This window comes from Rhea pennata, unplaced genomic scaffold (genome assembly GCF_028389875.1).
Source record: "Rhea pennata isolate bPtePen1 unplaced genomic scaffold, bPtePen1.pri scaffold_32, whole genome shotgun sequence".
Classification (NCBI taxonomy): Eukaryota; Metazoa; Chordata; class Aves; order Rheiformes; family Rheidae; genus Rhea; species Rhea pennata.
This window is the reverse complement of record NW_026907679.1, coordinates 3,071,551-3,087,878: the sequence shown is the minus strand read 5'-3', so window position 1 is coordinate 3,087,878 and position 16,328 is coordinate 3,071,551. Positions and strand designations below refer to the sequence as shown.

General features: G+C 53.0%; 1 protein-coding gene across 1 annotated transcript; it reads left to right on the top strand.

Annotated features, from left to right (window-relative positions):
* The first annotated feature begins 11,817 nt into the window (after positions 1-11,817).
* Positions 11,818-12,744, top strand: LOC134154563 (olfactory receptor 14A16-like). Its single transcript, XM_062601237.1, has one exon. It carries the CDS (start codon positions 11,818-11,820, stop codon positions 12,742-12,744), a length of 927 nt encoding a protein of 308 aa, XP_062457221.1.
* Positions 12,745-16,328: the final 3,584 nt, after the last annotated feature.

Here is a 16,328-nt window from a genome sequence, read left to right as displayed (position 1 = left end):
GCTGCCCATCCCCCTTCACAGTTGGCTTCTAATTTCTCTGAAACAGCTCCTGTGCTTTCACATTCTCTCTGTGAAAAATCATGTTTGTGCAGAAGTGTTTGAATTCATCTCTTCTCCAGTGACACGAACTCAGTCTGTCTGTCTGAAATACCTGCTGTAAATGTGCCTGCCACTGTCAGAGTTGGCTTCACTCAAATAAAAGAGAATTTCCTCAGTTCAGTACTTGAAGGTTGGGCTCTCCTTCCAAAGTGCAGTCTAAAAAGTGCTCAAGGACTTTCACCTTGAAAGGACTTGTTGCTTTTCCAGGGCCCTCCAGGGTGATGAGCTTATCTCAAGGTGATGAGCTTATCGGCGATACGTTAGGCATGAGGACTGGAGTCAGCTCTCATTTGTGGGTGCCAGGTGCTCCTGGAGGTGATGAATGGTCAGGCCCTACCTCCAATATGACAGGGCTGGCGACAGAGGCCTATCCTTCCTGAAGAGAGCATGCAGCCCCCAGGAGAGCACAGGGCATCTCCAGGGGCACCATGTGCCTTGGGGTGAGCAGTGAATGGAGCTTCACAAAATCTAGGGCAGTCATCCAAAGGTAAAGGGTAAAACCAAGGCTATAGATAGCTCTGCAATCTGATGAGGGGCAGTGTGGACCCTGCAGGAACAGGGAAGAGAGCCTGGAGAGTGGTTCTTGTCACCTTCAATGAAATTCGTGTGTTACATTAAACCACACACCTGAACACAGCCTGAGCCATTTGAAATGTCCTGTGATTGCTCAGAGCATCATCCACGGCCACTGACTCCTTGGTAGGGGCTGTATGGTGCAATGACACCTATCCAGCTGTGTCTGCTTCCCATCATGACCACTATGGCCAGAGTGGAGGCAACCTGTGGCCCTGCTGCCCCACAGCCACTTGCTCTGCAGAGCAGCACTGGCAGAGCAGCTCAGGGCTTCATGGGGAGGATGGGGGAGGGTCTAGGAATGGCCAGGCAGGCCAGCACCAATGCACCCCCCTGGGAAAGGGCTCTTTGGGGAGCAGGGATGTCTCCAGAGAAGTGGAAAGGAGCTGTTGTGTGCTGGAAAGGAGGAATAAGTGAGAAAGAGAAATCTGTTTCTCTGCATGTCATCCAACGAGAGGCTGCTGAGCCCCTGGGGCAGCAGGAGCTGCCAGAGGAGCCCCAGGGCGGGGGCTCTTGTGCTGTCCTGGAGAGAGGGGCTGGCACGGTGGGCTGCAGGTAGCCTGGGGGTAGGGCATCCTCTGGACACAAGAAGAAGGGCTACAGAGTGTCACTGTCCTCTGCCTGCTTGTGCCACTAGGTCCAGTCCCAGCCCGGAGGCTGATGGGGCAGCTGACACACACCCCTCACCCAGTGGAGCTGCTGCACCCACCTCCTGCTCTGCACCCCCTGCGGGGACCACTGCTGTGGGTCCACCCCCAGCCTGGGCTGCTCTTCTGGGTGGGCTTGGGAGAGGGCCGAGGAGGTGAGGAGAGGCGGGGAGAGGCTGGGCTGGGCTGGAGAGGGCCTGGGAGAGGAAAGCACCAGCGTCAGCTCAGCTGTGTGAGTGGGAAAGATGAGGACACATGTCGAGGGGGTTTGTGGTACAGAGCCAGATCTCATGGAGGGGAACCAAGACGTGTTGGGCGCAGAAGAGAGAACGGCCAGTCTGCGCCCTTGGTTGCATGAGCTGACCAGGGAGGTGCCCCTGGGCCTGCGTCACACACTGGCCTCTCGCATCGGCCATTTCCAGCTCTGCCCACGCACCCCAGGTTTCTGGGCACATTTGACTGCGTGGCCAGCTCCGTCCTGCTGGGCTCATGCCTGTATCGAGAGGAACAAGCAGCCCTGCCTGGCCTTTCTCCCAGCCAGACCCTGGAGGATGACGGTGTGCTATCCCCAACGTGGGACATGGCCGGGGCTGGGCAGGGGCCAGGTGCTGGGGGAGGCTGCCAAAGCAGGGGGGCTGTGGGTGGATGGGTCACCGAGGGCTGTCATGGGGACCGGGCCAGGGGGATTCTCCCCACTCCTGAAGGCCCCACTGCCCTGTGTGGTGCCTGCCTAGCAGGGTCATGGGGCCACGTGTGGGTGCAGGGATGAGGCACAGGTGGAAGCACAATGCTCCTCACCGCTCCCCTGTGAAAGAGAAGCTCCCAGGAGAGCTCTCCCAGCCCTGCCCCACGAGCTCTTGCCACGAGCTCTTGGCTGAGGACCAAGGGATCCTTCAGGCAAAGCTGTGCCAGCCTTGTGGAGCTGGCCCGGAGCACTAGGACGGGTGGGGCGCCCTCCCCATATGTCCCCATCCTGCTGGGAGGGTGGAACAGGCACCAGGGAAATGGCCTGGTCCTGCCTGGGCTCAGTGCAGGACTTTGGCATGTTGGATGGATGTGACAGCCACTGCGCTGCAGAAACACCAGCCATGACCCCTCGCTGCAGTCCCCACTGTCCCCTGCCCCGCTGCCACCCCCATGCTGCCCCATCTCCCGTCTCTTCTCCCCACACTGCAAGGACCAGCAGTGCAGTAAGAGCTGGCACAGCCCTGCAGCCACTGCCTGGTCCCCGGCCCTTCCCACTCCTCCACCAAACATTGCATCCGTCTTCAAGAAGGACAAGAAGGAGGATCTGGGGAAGGTCGTGGTGGATATGAAGGTGACCAGCAGTCAGCAGGGTGCTCCTGTAGCAAAGACAACCACTGTTACACCGGGTTGTGCTAGCAAGAGTGCAGGCAGCAGGGCAAGTGCAGTGGGACACACAAAAAATCCTGGCAGCTCTGACAAAAAAAAAAAAGAGGAGCAAAATAAAGGAAGAGCAGAACTGTCAGACTGCCCATGCTGGAGAGAGCGGTGTGGCCAACAGAGTGCCCAGGTGCTGCAAACACAACGATGAAAACGGCATTTCTGCCCGTTGCCAAGTGGCTGGAGCCAGATGGGTCCAGGCTTGCTCACGGGGGAGTTAGGACTGAACGTCCTGAGGGTGACTATGAGCTACTTGATACTTTCTCTGCTCTTCAGCGATACTTCCCGTGGTCCCACCTCAGTCTACCCTGAACTCCATTTTTTCCCTTTGTGTAATACATAGATCGAGACTGTGGAGAAAGCGCTGAGTGCAGGGAAATGCCACGGTGATAATCTGGGCAGCCGGGAAAGAGCACTGAGAAAGCAAACGTGTGCACAAGGCCTCACAGCAAAGGCCTGGAGAAACCAAGGGACAGGGACCCTCCTGAGCTGCCAAGGATCCCAGCCCTGAGCCGTGGGGATGGATGTGGCTCCCTCTGCTCATGCCATGGGCCATGGCACATCCCACACAGTAAGATAAATCTCTGTGGGAGAGGTGAAGGAAGAAAGTAAAAACGAATCAAAAGAGGGGGGATTCAGGCCAGGAGTCCCTCCACTAAACATCTGCAAATAGGGGTGGATTTGCTCCCTCTCTGGTAAAGCCATTTCCTCCATGGCCAGAAGAACCTGGGGGAAGGAGAGTCTTCTCCTGACACTCCTTCAGAGATGGAAGACGGCAGGATTTGAGAGACCCCTTGCAGACAAGGGGGAGTTTTTGGTCATTGAAAGAAAGATTTCCATCTGAGACCTTAAAATCCTGGGTGGCTGAAGGCTACAAGATACCTCCAACGTGTGGCTCACAAGGGACCTGAGTGACATCACAGCCACCACTGAAACACCCTCAGAAGCAGATCCTGTAACATCTGGCCTCAGGGAGACCTGCAGTATTTCCCTACTTTTCTCTGTGCACCAGATTTTCCTTTTTAGCTCCTCAGCACTGGGGAGCAGTCTCGACTCCGGGGGTTGTGGGGCGACCAGCGAATGCCAGCCCAACTGCTGCACCCAGAATGTCCTTGTGTTGAAGGAAACCAAGTCCCCAAGGTGCTCCCTCAGCCACCTGGATGGGCATACGTGGGACATGGTCCTTCCTGGTCCTCCCAAGCCTGTTGTTTGAGGAAGTGCTGGAAGAACAGGCCGGGCAGGATCCTCATGGCACTGCAACAGCTGTGGCTGTGACAGTGCCCCTGCACACACTTCCTGGGCCAGGTGCTTGGGGACAAGCAGCCAGCAGTGCTTTTGGGAGTCCCTGAGGAGCATGTCCTCAGGATGGTCAAGGAGACCTCAGGCTCCTGTCACCCTCTTCAAGACCAGTTGACTGGTCAAAGGTCTGGCAGGAGGAAGGACCGGCCCCACGGCTCACGAGGGGAAGGTGCTGACACGTGGCTGGGGCCAAGGCCCTGCTGCCTCCTGGGCCCTCTCCCAGCTCTGAGAAGCCACTGCAGAAGCAAGGAAATCCCAGGAAAAAACCTTCCCTACATCCCTGGGGGTCAATGACATGGTCACTTCTGTGTGAGGAGAAGCCAGACCAGGCCAGGGATGTGACTGGAGTTTGTGCTTGCAACGTCACTGCTGCCTGCGCACCTGATAGGCCAACACCTATCAGGGTCTGGTTCTCATTGGAGGTCACATGTTTCTCTGGAGCTGATAGGCCAGAAGGAGGATCCTTTTCAGGGAGGTCCTTGTGATGTCACTGCAGTCTCTGCTGCTGAGTGGACAGGAACAGGCCTAACGCTTGGATGCAGGTTGTGAGGTCACAGCTCCCTGAGTGCCTGATAGGCCAAAAGAGGGGACACAACTCTGCTGCCAACTGTGAGGTCACTTCCTGCTCTGGAGGTTCTGTGCCACCAGCAGCCTCCCGGTTCATGGATGTTCTTGTTGTGTCTCTGCTGCTGCTGGGCCAGGAGCAGGTTCATGGCCTCGGTGTAGGCTGCGAGGTCGCTTCTGCCCGAGCACCAGAGAGGCCAGCAGCAGGAACAGCATCAGCAGAGCAGCTGTGAGGCCACTTCAGCCCGAGCAGCTGAGCAGCAGCCCCAGGGCTGTGAAATGGCTTGGGAGGACACTCCTGTCCCTGAAGATGACAGGCCAGAAATGCGGTGGCCTTGCAGTGCTGTTCCCTGCTGGGCTGGGGCTCTCCAGGGAGGCCTGAGCCACCCCCAGGCTGTGCTGGGCAGTGGGGCTGGTGCCAGGCTCCTACTGCTGTGAATCAAGGAAGGTGCCAGGAGTCCTCTGCATAGACTCATCACTGAGTTCATGCAAGTAGGGATTTGGTTGGCTTCTCTGGGACTTTCTGGATTATGAAAGAAAGAGGCTGCTGTTGCACATAGAAACACTGATCAGCTGGCAGGAATGAACCACGCACAGCGCAGAGCTACAAAAACCCAGTTCCTACAGTTGTGTGGGGACTCTGTTACTCTACACAAGTGTTCTGTCAGGAAATACATATACACACACATATATGCGTGTGTGTGTGTGTGCATATATATATATATGTATACACATGCACACTCACATATTTGTATATACATATGTACAGTATATGTATTGTTCGGGTATCTCTGCACTACAGAAGGCATTCCTGATCATCATCTGTATTTATTCTTAGAATAATAGGCATTTTCACCACAGGGGAGATATACTCAGCCAAATCAGGATATTCGGGAAAGCTTTGTAGACACTCGTTCACTCTGCTGTGCTGTGTGGTAAGGTCAAGACAAGAATATAATGTGTTCCCATTAAATCACAAAATGCAAGGGAATGTTTTTCAGCTCAGATTTGGAGGCTGTACTAGTGCAAGTACCTTCAACATGGACTATGCAGGGAAGTTAGCAAACAACTCTTGTCTTTCAGGTGGCATTAACCATGTTTTAAATGAGGGTGCAATATATAAAGATGAGTAATTACGTTCAGGGTTCTGAGGATGAACTGCCTCATCAAATGCCTACTAGACAAGAAGAAACATTTCTTAACTGCAACAGGTAAATGTCTGTGTCCTTTGGATTCAAGTTGCTGAGTCCTTGTAAACAGCCTTGACTGTTTTAGGAATGAGGGCTGGGATAAAGAAGAGTAGAGAAACATTTTTTCATGGAGGGAAGGTTATATCAGTACATGGAAGAAGTAACTACAAAGCTGAAACTCAGTACTAGAGTTCCAGTAAAGTGCGTTGTTATTACTGGTCAAATGGAAGGACTGAGCCTCCACCAGAAAGATCCAACAAGACTCTTAGTCATGTTGATTTAAAAGTATTCCTTAAGGGACTCAAAATCAAGGAAATGTGTTGTCCATCCTTTTAGGTAAAACAAACAAAAAACACTCTTATGTGTTTGTCTAGCCTGCAGCTGGAGAGCCAGGGTACGGGCAAAGGTCTCTCCTGGACCTTGCAGGAACACATGCTCTGGAGAAGTTGGCAGCTCCTTCCCTGGGCCGGTCGGCTCTGTCTGGTAGCACCACGTCCCCTGGAGAAGGATGCACACAGGCACCTTTTCACTTCTTTAATCATCCAGGCTTCATTGACTCACGTGTGCGTGTTGGGGATGGGGGAGAAACAGAACTGCCTGAGTGTTGATCATCTGATCAGACACGCAGAGAAATGCATCCTGGGAAAGGATTCTTGGACCTGGTTTCAACGTGCATCCATGTCTCTTTTAGAATGAATGACATCAAATGATGATGTTGTGCATGGCCACAGCTTCCATTCCACAGTCAACACAACGTTCCTGGCAGCCCGTTCCTCTCCCCTGCTGAGGTCCATCTGGATGGCAGCCCTCAAGCTTATGACCGTTTTCCTGATTAGGTGCCATCTGCAAATGTGATGAGAGTTGTGTCCTCGAGGTCACTGACGAAGTTGTTAAACAGGACAAGTCCCAGTATGGACACTTGCATACTTCACTCGTCACTGGCCTCCAGGTAAAGCCAAACCCATTCACAAAAGCCCTCTGAGCTTGACCATCCAACCAGCTTTTTACCCATCCGGCTGTCTACCCAGTGCAGTGTAATGCCTTACTTGTATGCAAGAAAATAGTGTGAGATACCATCAGACACCTAGTTAAATCACAGCAAATAACATCCACTCCTCTCCTCTCCTCCACAAGTACAGAGCTTTTCTCATGAAAGCAACCAGGTTGCTCAGGAATGATTTATCTTCAGTAAATCCATTACCTCCTCCTCCTCCTCCTTCTCCTTCACATGCCCAGGAATGTGATGCAAGAGGACTCACTCCACGAAACACTCTTCACCAAAATGAGACTGAAGGGCCTGCAGCTCCCCAAGTTGTCCTCGTGGCCTTTTTGGAAGATGGGCACAGCATATTCCTTCTTCTAGTCATTGGGACCTCCCTTGATCTCCACAGCCTTCCAAAGAGGATAACGACTGGCCTTGTTACGATATTGGCCAGCCCTCTCAGTGTCCTCTGATGCAGCCCATCCAGCTCCAGAGACTTGTAGGGGTTGAGTTCTTGCCAATAACACCTCACTGAACCCTCTTCCACCTGTGGCTCTTTTTTTCCTCTGAAGTCCTGACTCCAGGCAAAACAGCCCAGGAGACCTTGTTGGTGGAGAGTGGGGCCAAGAAGGCACAGAGCTCCTCAGACCTACCTGCATCTTCTGTTACTAGATTCCTTGCCCGAACCAGCAGTGAGCCCACATTTTCCTTTTCCCTCTTTTGCTGTAACTGAAGAGGCAGCAGCTCTTCTTCATGCCATTGACGCACCTTGCAAGTCCAATCCTAGCAGAGCTTTGGCTTCCCTAAGACCATCCCTGCTTTGCTGGACAATTTTTCTGATTTCTTCTTTTTTTTTAGCTTCTCCCTCCTTCCAATTCTTACATATGGCCTTTTTGCCCTGAGCTCAGTCCTGATTTTCCAGCATAGCGAAGCCAGTCTCCCAAGTTTTCCTGAGCTCCTGGCCCCCCACCAGTCACCTGAGCAGGCCCAAGTCTGCTTCCCTGAAGTCCAGGATCTGAGCTCCACAACTATCCTTCCTCACTCTGCTCAGGACATAGAACTCTGCTTTTTCCTTGTCACTCTAGGAAAGCATGGCACTGACTGTCCCATCCTTGATCAGTTCCTCCCTGTTGGAATTCCAGACAGAGGGAAGTATGAGTACTGCCCCACTGTGCAACTGTGCAAAGAAGCTGTCCCTGGTGCCCTCCAGAAACCTCCTGGCCTGCTTCCACTCTGCTGTTCACCTTTCCAGAGCATATCTGTGAGACTGAAGTCCATCTCCCTCCCTGTCCCACAAGATCACTTGGGCCTGTGATCCACAGAATTGCTCACATTACATTGACTTTGTCACCCTGATTAGGTGGTCTAGTTCCCATCACAATGTCACCCTGACTCTGGTGCTTACCCAAACACTTGCCTCTCCCATGGAAGAGCTCCACACATGTGAACTGCCCCTTCGCACAAAGGACATCCCCCTTCCTCATCTTCTCCCTTGTTCTCTCCTGAAGACCTTCTACCCTACAATTGGTTCCTTTCAGTCATGCGGGTGATTCACCACATCTTAGTTATTCTAGCAATGTTTCAGTCAGACTTGTGATGGTGAAACCTGTTATCAAGGGCCAAGGACACAGTGTGCGTGATGGTCCCACTTCAGAGCAGGGACACGCTGGCATACAAAGCAGGTGGCAATGTTATGGTGAAAGGATGTTCCCACCAAGAGAGCAAACCCTGCAGTGCCCGAGGCCAGGGAGAAGCACAGCTGGGCTGTGCAGGAATGGGTTTGCTGCCTGAGCTGACTCTGCAGCATCGTGGGGCCTGTGTCAGAGGTGAACTGATCTCCAGGAAGGACAAGGTGCTACTGAGCAATTCCCAGGCCCTGGAAAGCCCATGATCCAGCCACTTTGTGGACATCATTAGCTCAGTCCCTGTTCATATCATCTGGGCAGATGAGAAGAGGCTCAGGGACAGGAGAGCTAGAAGGGTGTGAGAGTGCCGAGACTGGAGTGGAGACCCCGGTGTGATGTGCCTCCCTTTTACACAGCACGCTTGGACGTGGACGATACTGACTGTGCCTAAGGGCAGAGGTACGATTCATTTGTTTGGGCACATGTAGGAAGCCCAAGATGCCCTGGGCACTTGCCCAGCACACGTGCCCAAGGGGCATGATTTTCCTGTAGGTGCCATGCTGTATCTGCTAGAAATACACAGTGTTGCTTGACAACCCAGGCATCCAGTATGGACCTGCCAGCCTATTTTATGTCATTAAATCAAGAGTCAGCACTGAATTACATCAGGATTTTGCACTGCAGGGATCAGTTTGTGTCTCAGCTTCGCAGTGAGTGGAGCTCCAGCAGTGTTAGACATCCAGGGTCATGGCCAAGGAAATTCCCCACCCGGCCCCCACCTCATGCTCCAGAAGGATGTGATTCTCGTAGTTGCTCCATCAGAGCAAACAGATACTTGAACTGTCTCCTTAACTCTTAGCTGTCTCTTTAAGTCTGTCTCTTTAATTAACACCAGAGGTTTGTGGGTGAGGGACTGACTCCCACCCACCATCTCCAGTGATTGTAATGGCAGTTCAGACAAGGAGTTCACAGGCAAACATCTCTGTTGTGCACACTTCTGCTCGGGCAAGGGGAATCCCACCTTCTCTGTGCCTGTGGAGGTCATGGGAGGGATCTGAGTCCCACTGCAGCTCAGGGGCTTCTAAACAGACATGCGATGTCCAGAAAGACTCATCAGAACCAATACCTGAACCATGGCTAATGAGCTCCCTTCCTGCCCCTTTCCAGGTGTCCTGCCTAGTTAAGAGATGGAACAGGGGCTTCCCGAGTGGGAGATTTCCATCTCTTGCAGATAACCATTCTCTGATGAAATAAATTGTAATGCTGGAATCAGTCTTCCTTCAGGGCTTAGAGAGGGACCATTGGTGATTATTTCAGTCTACTTCAGGGACGATTTCCCAAGAGAATGGAGCACAAGGCACAGAGAAATTCCTGTCTTCAGCTGCCCCCTGCTCCTGAGTGGGGCCAGGCTCCTGGGACAGAGGGAGCCCATGGCAACCTGGAAGCATTACTGAGAGACAGCGGTGTCCAGGAGCAGCTCCTCTGCAAACAGCAGCAGGGCTCTAGGCTCTAGGCACTGACTGTGGACATGAGATGAGAAGTGAAAGGCAGTGTGGAGTGGGAGGCCAGAGGAGAGCTCACTGTGGGAAAATCTTCACAGCCTTTGACACGGTAAGTCTCTGGCTGCAGGACAACACCGCTGAGATTCCTGGAGGGGTCTTCTGAACCCAGCCCATCCCGTGCCTGGAAGGCTTTTTAGGGATCACTCTCCTGGTTTCTAACATGCATGGCAGGCTTGCCTGAAAGGGAATGCACTCTCCAGAGGCTCTGATTTTATTTTATATCTTTGGCAGGGCACAAACTGGAAAGGATGGTTTAGGCTTAGGTGACTGGAGGAGACTTCTGCAGTGTTCCTGTGAGGGACCAATAGGTCTGCAAGGACCCCAGAAAGCTCCTTCAGCCACCTTTTCACCTGCCAGCAGCAGCAATATCACCTTTGCAGCCCTCACCAGTCTCATCATGCTTAGTCTCACCTGCTCCTTAGGTCTTGCACACACAGAGATGCCCCTGGGCTGGGCCCTTTGGCCAGAAGGAGTCTGTAGGGCAGAGCCAAATGCCCCGTGGGTGGCATGGGGTCAGGGAGCACTGACAGGGGACAGACGTGGGGACAAAGAAAGAGCTTCCAGTGGGGACAGCTCCAGGCGGCTGAGAGATGCTCAGGGAATGTGAGGAAAGTGCCCACAGAAACACTGTGGCAGGCTGGACTCAGGCAGCTCTCCCGTGGTCCTCCCTCTCCCTTTCTGCTCTTGTACTTGCTGTCAGCTAGAGGTTCAGCTACAAATTCAGACACCCACCCTGAGGTCCTCCCATGGAGGTGTCTGCAGAGGGCTGAGGTGCCCACGGCCTGTTCTCATCCCAGGGTGCTGGGAAATGTGATTTGAGGGTCTGGGGAATGAATGGACTCTCCCTTTCCGAGATCTCCTTTTCAGGACATGTGAGCGAGTCCTTATGGTGTCCTGCTGGGTTTGAAAGCTGCCCTCCAGAAGGACACAGCTCTCCCATTGGATCTTAGCAATGCTGGAGATCCCTTTCAAGTAGTTCAGGAGGTACTAACACCAAAAAATGCTCCTGAGCACCTTCGTATGTGTGCAGCTGAAGTGAACCCAGCATTTCCTTGGCTAGAATGGAAGTGTTGAGAGTTTCCTCCACTCTCGGCACTCAGCTCACAGAGTCCTTGGTCGAATCATGTATGTCAGGAGCAACGTTCTGTTCTCTCCATCACATCTCCACCTCGGGCTGCGAAAGAGAGCAGAGTTAGATCTGTGTTAGATCTGTGCTTTGAAACCAGCCTCCCCTGATCTCATCAGAGTTCAATGTCTTCTTATAGAGTAACTTGTGGGTGAAATAATCCTTTGGGTAGCGCAAGTGGAGAATAGGGCAGCTGGGAGCAAGGCAGGTGGACTCAACAGCACTCCTGACCCTGCACTAAGCAGCAGACAGCCCGTTTTCCTCTCTCGTCTTCTAATGTTCATCCTTGCAGCAAGAAAAACATCTATCCCTACAAAGACCACTCACCAGATGTGATGGAAGAATCTAAAAATCTGCAAACAAATAACTGTAAAAAATGCTAAACTTCTCTGCTGCATCATGAACTCTTTAGAACTGTGTGTGAGGATATTAACAGCTCTTTTTCATTACAGGTGGACATTCTTTGACATCAATTCTGAAAATCAGAGATATCACAAACCAGCCCCATATACCGCCTGGTGTAAAGTAGGACAGACTTCTGCTTCTCTCAGCACACTCACCTGGAGCTGAAGCTGAGGAGCTGAACGAAGGTCTTCCTGAGAAGGAGAAAAGAAAATTGTCTATACTGTGGGGTGGGTGGCTAAGGGGGTAGTATTTCTAAGAAAAATTGAAAGTTTTTGTCAGAGACAACCAGTGCTCATTGTCTTTCCCCCCTTGAACTGTAACCCTGTGCCCCAAAGAAGCAAATGTCCAACAGCAGCTCCCTCAATGAGTTCCTCCTCTGGGCATTCATGGACACACGGGAGCAGCAGCTCTTGCACATCTCCTTCTTCCTGGGCATCTACCTGGCTGCTGTCATGGGCAACGGCCTCATCATCACAGCTGTACTGTGTGACCATCATCTCCACACACCCATGTATTTCTTCCTCCTCAGCCTCTCCCTCCTTGACCTGGGCTCTATCTCCACCATTGTCCCCAAATCCATGGCCAATTCCCTCTGGAACATCAGGGCCATTTCCTACTCAGGATGTGTTGCCCAGGTCTTCTTGCTTGTCTTCTTATTTGCAGCAGAGCAGTCTCTCCTCACAGTCATGGCCTATGACCGCTATGTTGCCATCTGCAAACCCCTGCACTATGGGATCCTCATGGGCAGCAGAGCTTGTGTCAGAATGGCAGCAGCTGCCTGGGCCAGTGGCTTTATCTATTCTCTCCTGCACACTGGAAATACATTTTCACTACCCCTCTGCCAAGGCAATGCTGTGGACCAGTTCTTCTGTGAAATCCCCCAGATCCTCAAGCTCTCCTGCGCAGACTCCTACCTCAGGGCAGTTGGGCTTATTGTGGTTAGTGGCTGTTTAATCTTTGGGTGTTTCATTTTCATTGTGCTGTCCTATGTGCAGATCTTTACTGCTGTGCTGAGGATCCCCTCTGAGCAGGGCCAGCACAAAGCCTTTTCCATGTGCCTCCCACATCTGGCTGTGGTCTCCCTGTTTGTCAGCACTACAGCATTTGCCTACCTGAAGCCCCCCACCATCTCCTCCCCATCTCTGGATCTGGTGGTGGCTGTTCTGTACGCAGTGGTGCCGCCAACACTGAACCCCCTCATCTACAGCATGAGGAACAAGGAGCTCCAGGATGCATTGAGAAAACTTTTTCAATGGGTGCAGTGTTAGCACCAAGAATCATCCCATGTGCATTATTTCATCATTCCTAGAGTATTTTTGGTCACGGCTATGAATTGTTCATTCCTTTTTGTCTTACTTTTCTATATTATCTTCATTTTGAAAGGAAAAGAGTTGAGTTCTTCCTACTTCCTGCACACTGCTAATACATTTTCAATACCCCTCTGCCAAGGCAATGCTGTGGAGCAGTTCTTCTGTGAAATCCCACAGATCCTCAAGCTCGCCTGTGCAGACTCCTACCTCAGGGAAGTTGGGCTTATTGTGGTTAGTGTCTTTTTTGTCTTTAGGTCCTTTTTTTTTCATTGTGCTGTCCTATGTGCAGATCTTCACTGTTGTGCTGAGGATCCCCTCCAAGCAGGGCTGGAACAAAGCCTTTTCCATGTGCCTCCCACACCTTGCCGTGGTCTCCCTGTATGTTAGTACTGTCATCTGTGCCTAGCTGAAGCCGCCCTCCTTCCCCTCCCCAGGTCTGGATCTGGTGGTGGCTGTTCTGTACTCAGTGGTCCCTCCAACACTGAACCCCCTCATCTACAGCATAAGGAAAAAGGAGCTCCAGGAGGCAGGAGGAAATTATTCCAGCTGGTACAAGCTCAGCATCAATGAGCTGCTCATGTCTCCTCACAAGCAATTCCCAGTTTATCTTGCAGAACACTTGTGCTGTGGAAATTCTGTCTGTGATAGTCATATTTGTGCATGAATGTTTGAATTCATCTGCTTCTGCAGGAGCACAAATCCCGTGTCTCTGATCCAGAGGCCTTCTGGCCTATCACTGTGTCACTGTGTTGGCATTGACCTCCCAAGTAGCATGTTTGTAGTAAAAGATCTGCTTAGTACGTGCCTGAAGGCTGGGCTCTTCATCCCAAGCTGGAGCCAAGAATGCTCACAGGGAATTGCACCCAGAAGGGCCCTGTTGTTGTGCTTAGGTTTTCCATGAACTAAGGGGTATCAGATCTTTCAAGTGATATGTGAGGGAGTGAGGGCTGAATTCAGCACTCACTTATGGGTGCTCAGTGTCCCTGGAGAGGGTGAACGGTCAAAGAAGTCTCTGTTAGCAGCTGTCCCACATATTAGAGGGCTGATAACAGATGCCTTCTTCTGAAAGGGAGTATGGAGCCACTGGGAGAGCAGAGGGCATCTTCAGGGACAGCGTATGCCTGGCATGTCCAGGGAGTGGAGACTCTCAAAACCAACTGGAGTCAATAAAAGTAAAATTGCCAAACCAAAGAAGGCACCAAATCAGGGTCTTCATTCTCAGGAGAGAGAGCGGTCTGGGTCTAACGACACCTCTGAACATATCCTGAGCAATGTGAAATTCTCCACCTGAACATAAAGAACTTCTTCCCTGTGAAAGTGGCAGAGCACTGGAACAGGTTTCCCAGAGAGGTTGTGGAGTCTCCTTCTCTGGAGATATTCAACATCCAGCTGAACGCAATCCTGTCTAACATGCACTAGTTGACCCTGCTTTAGCCGGGAAATTGGCCTGGATGATCTCCAGAAGTCCTTTCCAACCTCAGCCATCCTGTGATTCTGTGTGATTCTGTGAAATGCCCTGTCATTGCTCTGTCCATCCTGCACACTCACAGATCCAAGGAGGAGGGAGGGATTGTCAGCAGCAATCATGCTAGTCCAGTTGGCTCTTCCCTAACCACCATCGTCAGAGCGGAGTCACTGAGAGGCCCCATAGAAATGGCAGCTGCCTTGGACAGCCCCAGGCATGTCCTTGCAGGCTGCCAGGCCGAGCATGCAGTCAGCAAACTGGCAGGCAGTCACCTCCTGCTCTTGGCCAGCACTTCCCACTGGCTTATCAGCAGCTCCAGGGAGTCAGACAGAGGCTTTCAAGGCCAGCGTTATGGCTCAGCTGTGCACCTTTGCGGGGACATGTGCAGAAGCCCGTGAGCCCTGTGCATTGGGCAGCCAAGGCAGCCTGTGCCTTTGGGGGGAGCAAGCTGGGCTCCGGCTGTGCTGCACTGCTGCGGGCAGCTGCTGCTGGCCACCTGTGGGCAGAAGGACTCACAGGGTGGATGTGGTTGCCTTGATGCAAGTGGCTGGTGAAGAGCAGGCAAGCTGAGGGCTGTGAGCAAGGGAAGCTCTGGCTGCACACGGCCTGGCTGAGCTGGGCCCAGAGCTGCTCTCTGCCCCTCAGTGCAGAGCTCATGGGCTCCGTGGGGGCCTTGGAGCATGCAGGTCGGTGTGCTTTGACCCAGGCAAGAACCCTGGGGCCATCAAGAAATTCCCACCTGGACGCAACAGCTCCTGCCTGCCTCTTTCACCCCAGCTCCTTTGCCAGACCAGCCGGCTACTCTCCGGGCAGCTCCCATGCCTGCTGCCTGCCCCTGCCTCCAACCCCATGGCTCACCTCACCCCTGCGCTCTGGCATGCCTGGCAGTGCGTGTGCAGCCTGGCAGCAGCCGTTTGCTTGCTGCTCCTGGTGCCTCTGCAGGATCCTCTGCTGGGGACCTGCTGCTCTGGCCCCAAGGGCAGCTGCTGCCTCCTCATGGAGTGGCTCTCCTCCGAGGGAGCACTCAGGGGCTCTGCTCCCAGCAGGGACACAGTCCCCATGCAGACCGCCCCATCACCAGGGCCTTGGAGGCACCATGCCACCACTATCACCAAGCCCTGATGCTCACCGTGGCAACAGCCCTCGCCAAGCCCTGGGGAGCACTGTGGGCACCCCCACCACAAAGCCTTGGCAGGCTCCATGGGCACACCCAACACCAAGGTCTTGCCTCCAAGCCTCTGCTTTCAGCTTTGGAGCCTGTCCAGCTGCTCACAGCTGGGCAGCACCACCAAGTTTCTTCTCTCTAGCAGTGCTCTCCAGGCTGCCCTTCTTCAGGCACTCCAGAGCACAGAGACACTCCAAGGCCACCCCTCTTGCCCTGCCTGATAATCCTCATCCCAGCGCTCTCTACTGGCTCCTTATGCAGCTCACGCTACAGCTCCCTGCATTCCTGCTGCTCTCTCGCCCACCTTGCTTTTCCCCCACTTTGCCTAGCAACTTTTCTTGCCATCACAGGCCACCACTTCCTCGCTCTTCTTGGAGTCACACCCTCCTCCAAGGCACTCCTCCTAGAAAAGTTCGACCCAGCTGTTTCACCATCAGCTCAGCTGTTGACAACAGCCTCCTTCCACACAAAACCTGACAACCTTCAGCAGGGCTGAGACAAAGCCAAAGCTGTACTATGGTTTTGAGGTGGAGAGAACACTGCCTTTGTGGAGTTGAGAAGCTGGTTTTATCCTGCGCTGTGCTGCCTCAGGGTGTGCTGCAAGGTGCCTGGAGCTGCCCTTTGGAAGCTTTTCCCGATCTCCCACCTGTGGTGGCACTCAAGGGCCTGGGAGAAATTCTCTTGAGGCTGCTGCATCTTTGGAGCTGTGGCCATGGAATTTGCAGGAGAGGTCAGGGGGACATGCTGATGTTGAGGTACGTGGTGCCATGTTCTGGTGTTAGTGCAAAACTTGGAGGGAGCACACTGTTGAGAGCTCGAGCAGGACTGCTTGGGTCTTTGAAGGAGCTATGCAGAATTTTGCTGTGGAGCACTTCCTTCCTCTGGGCAGCAGGAAACAGATGAGCCAGGAAA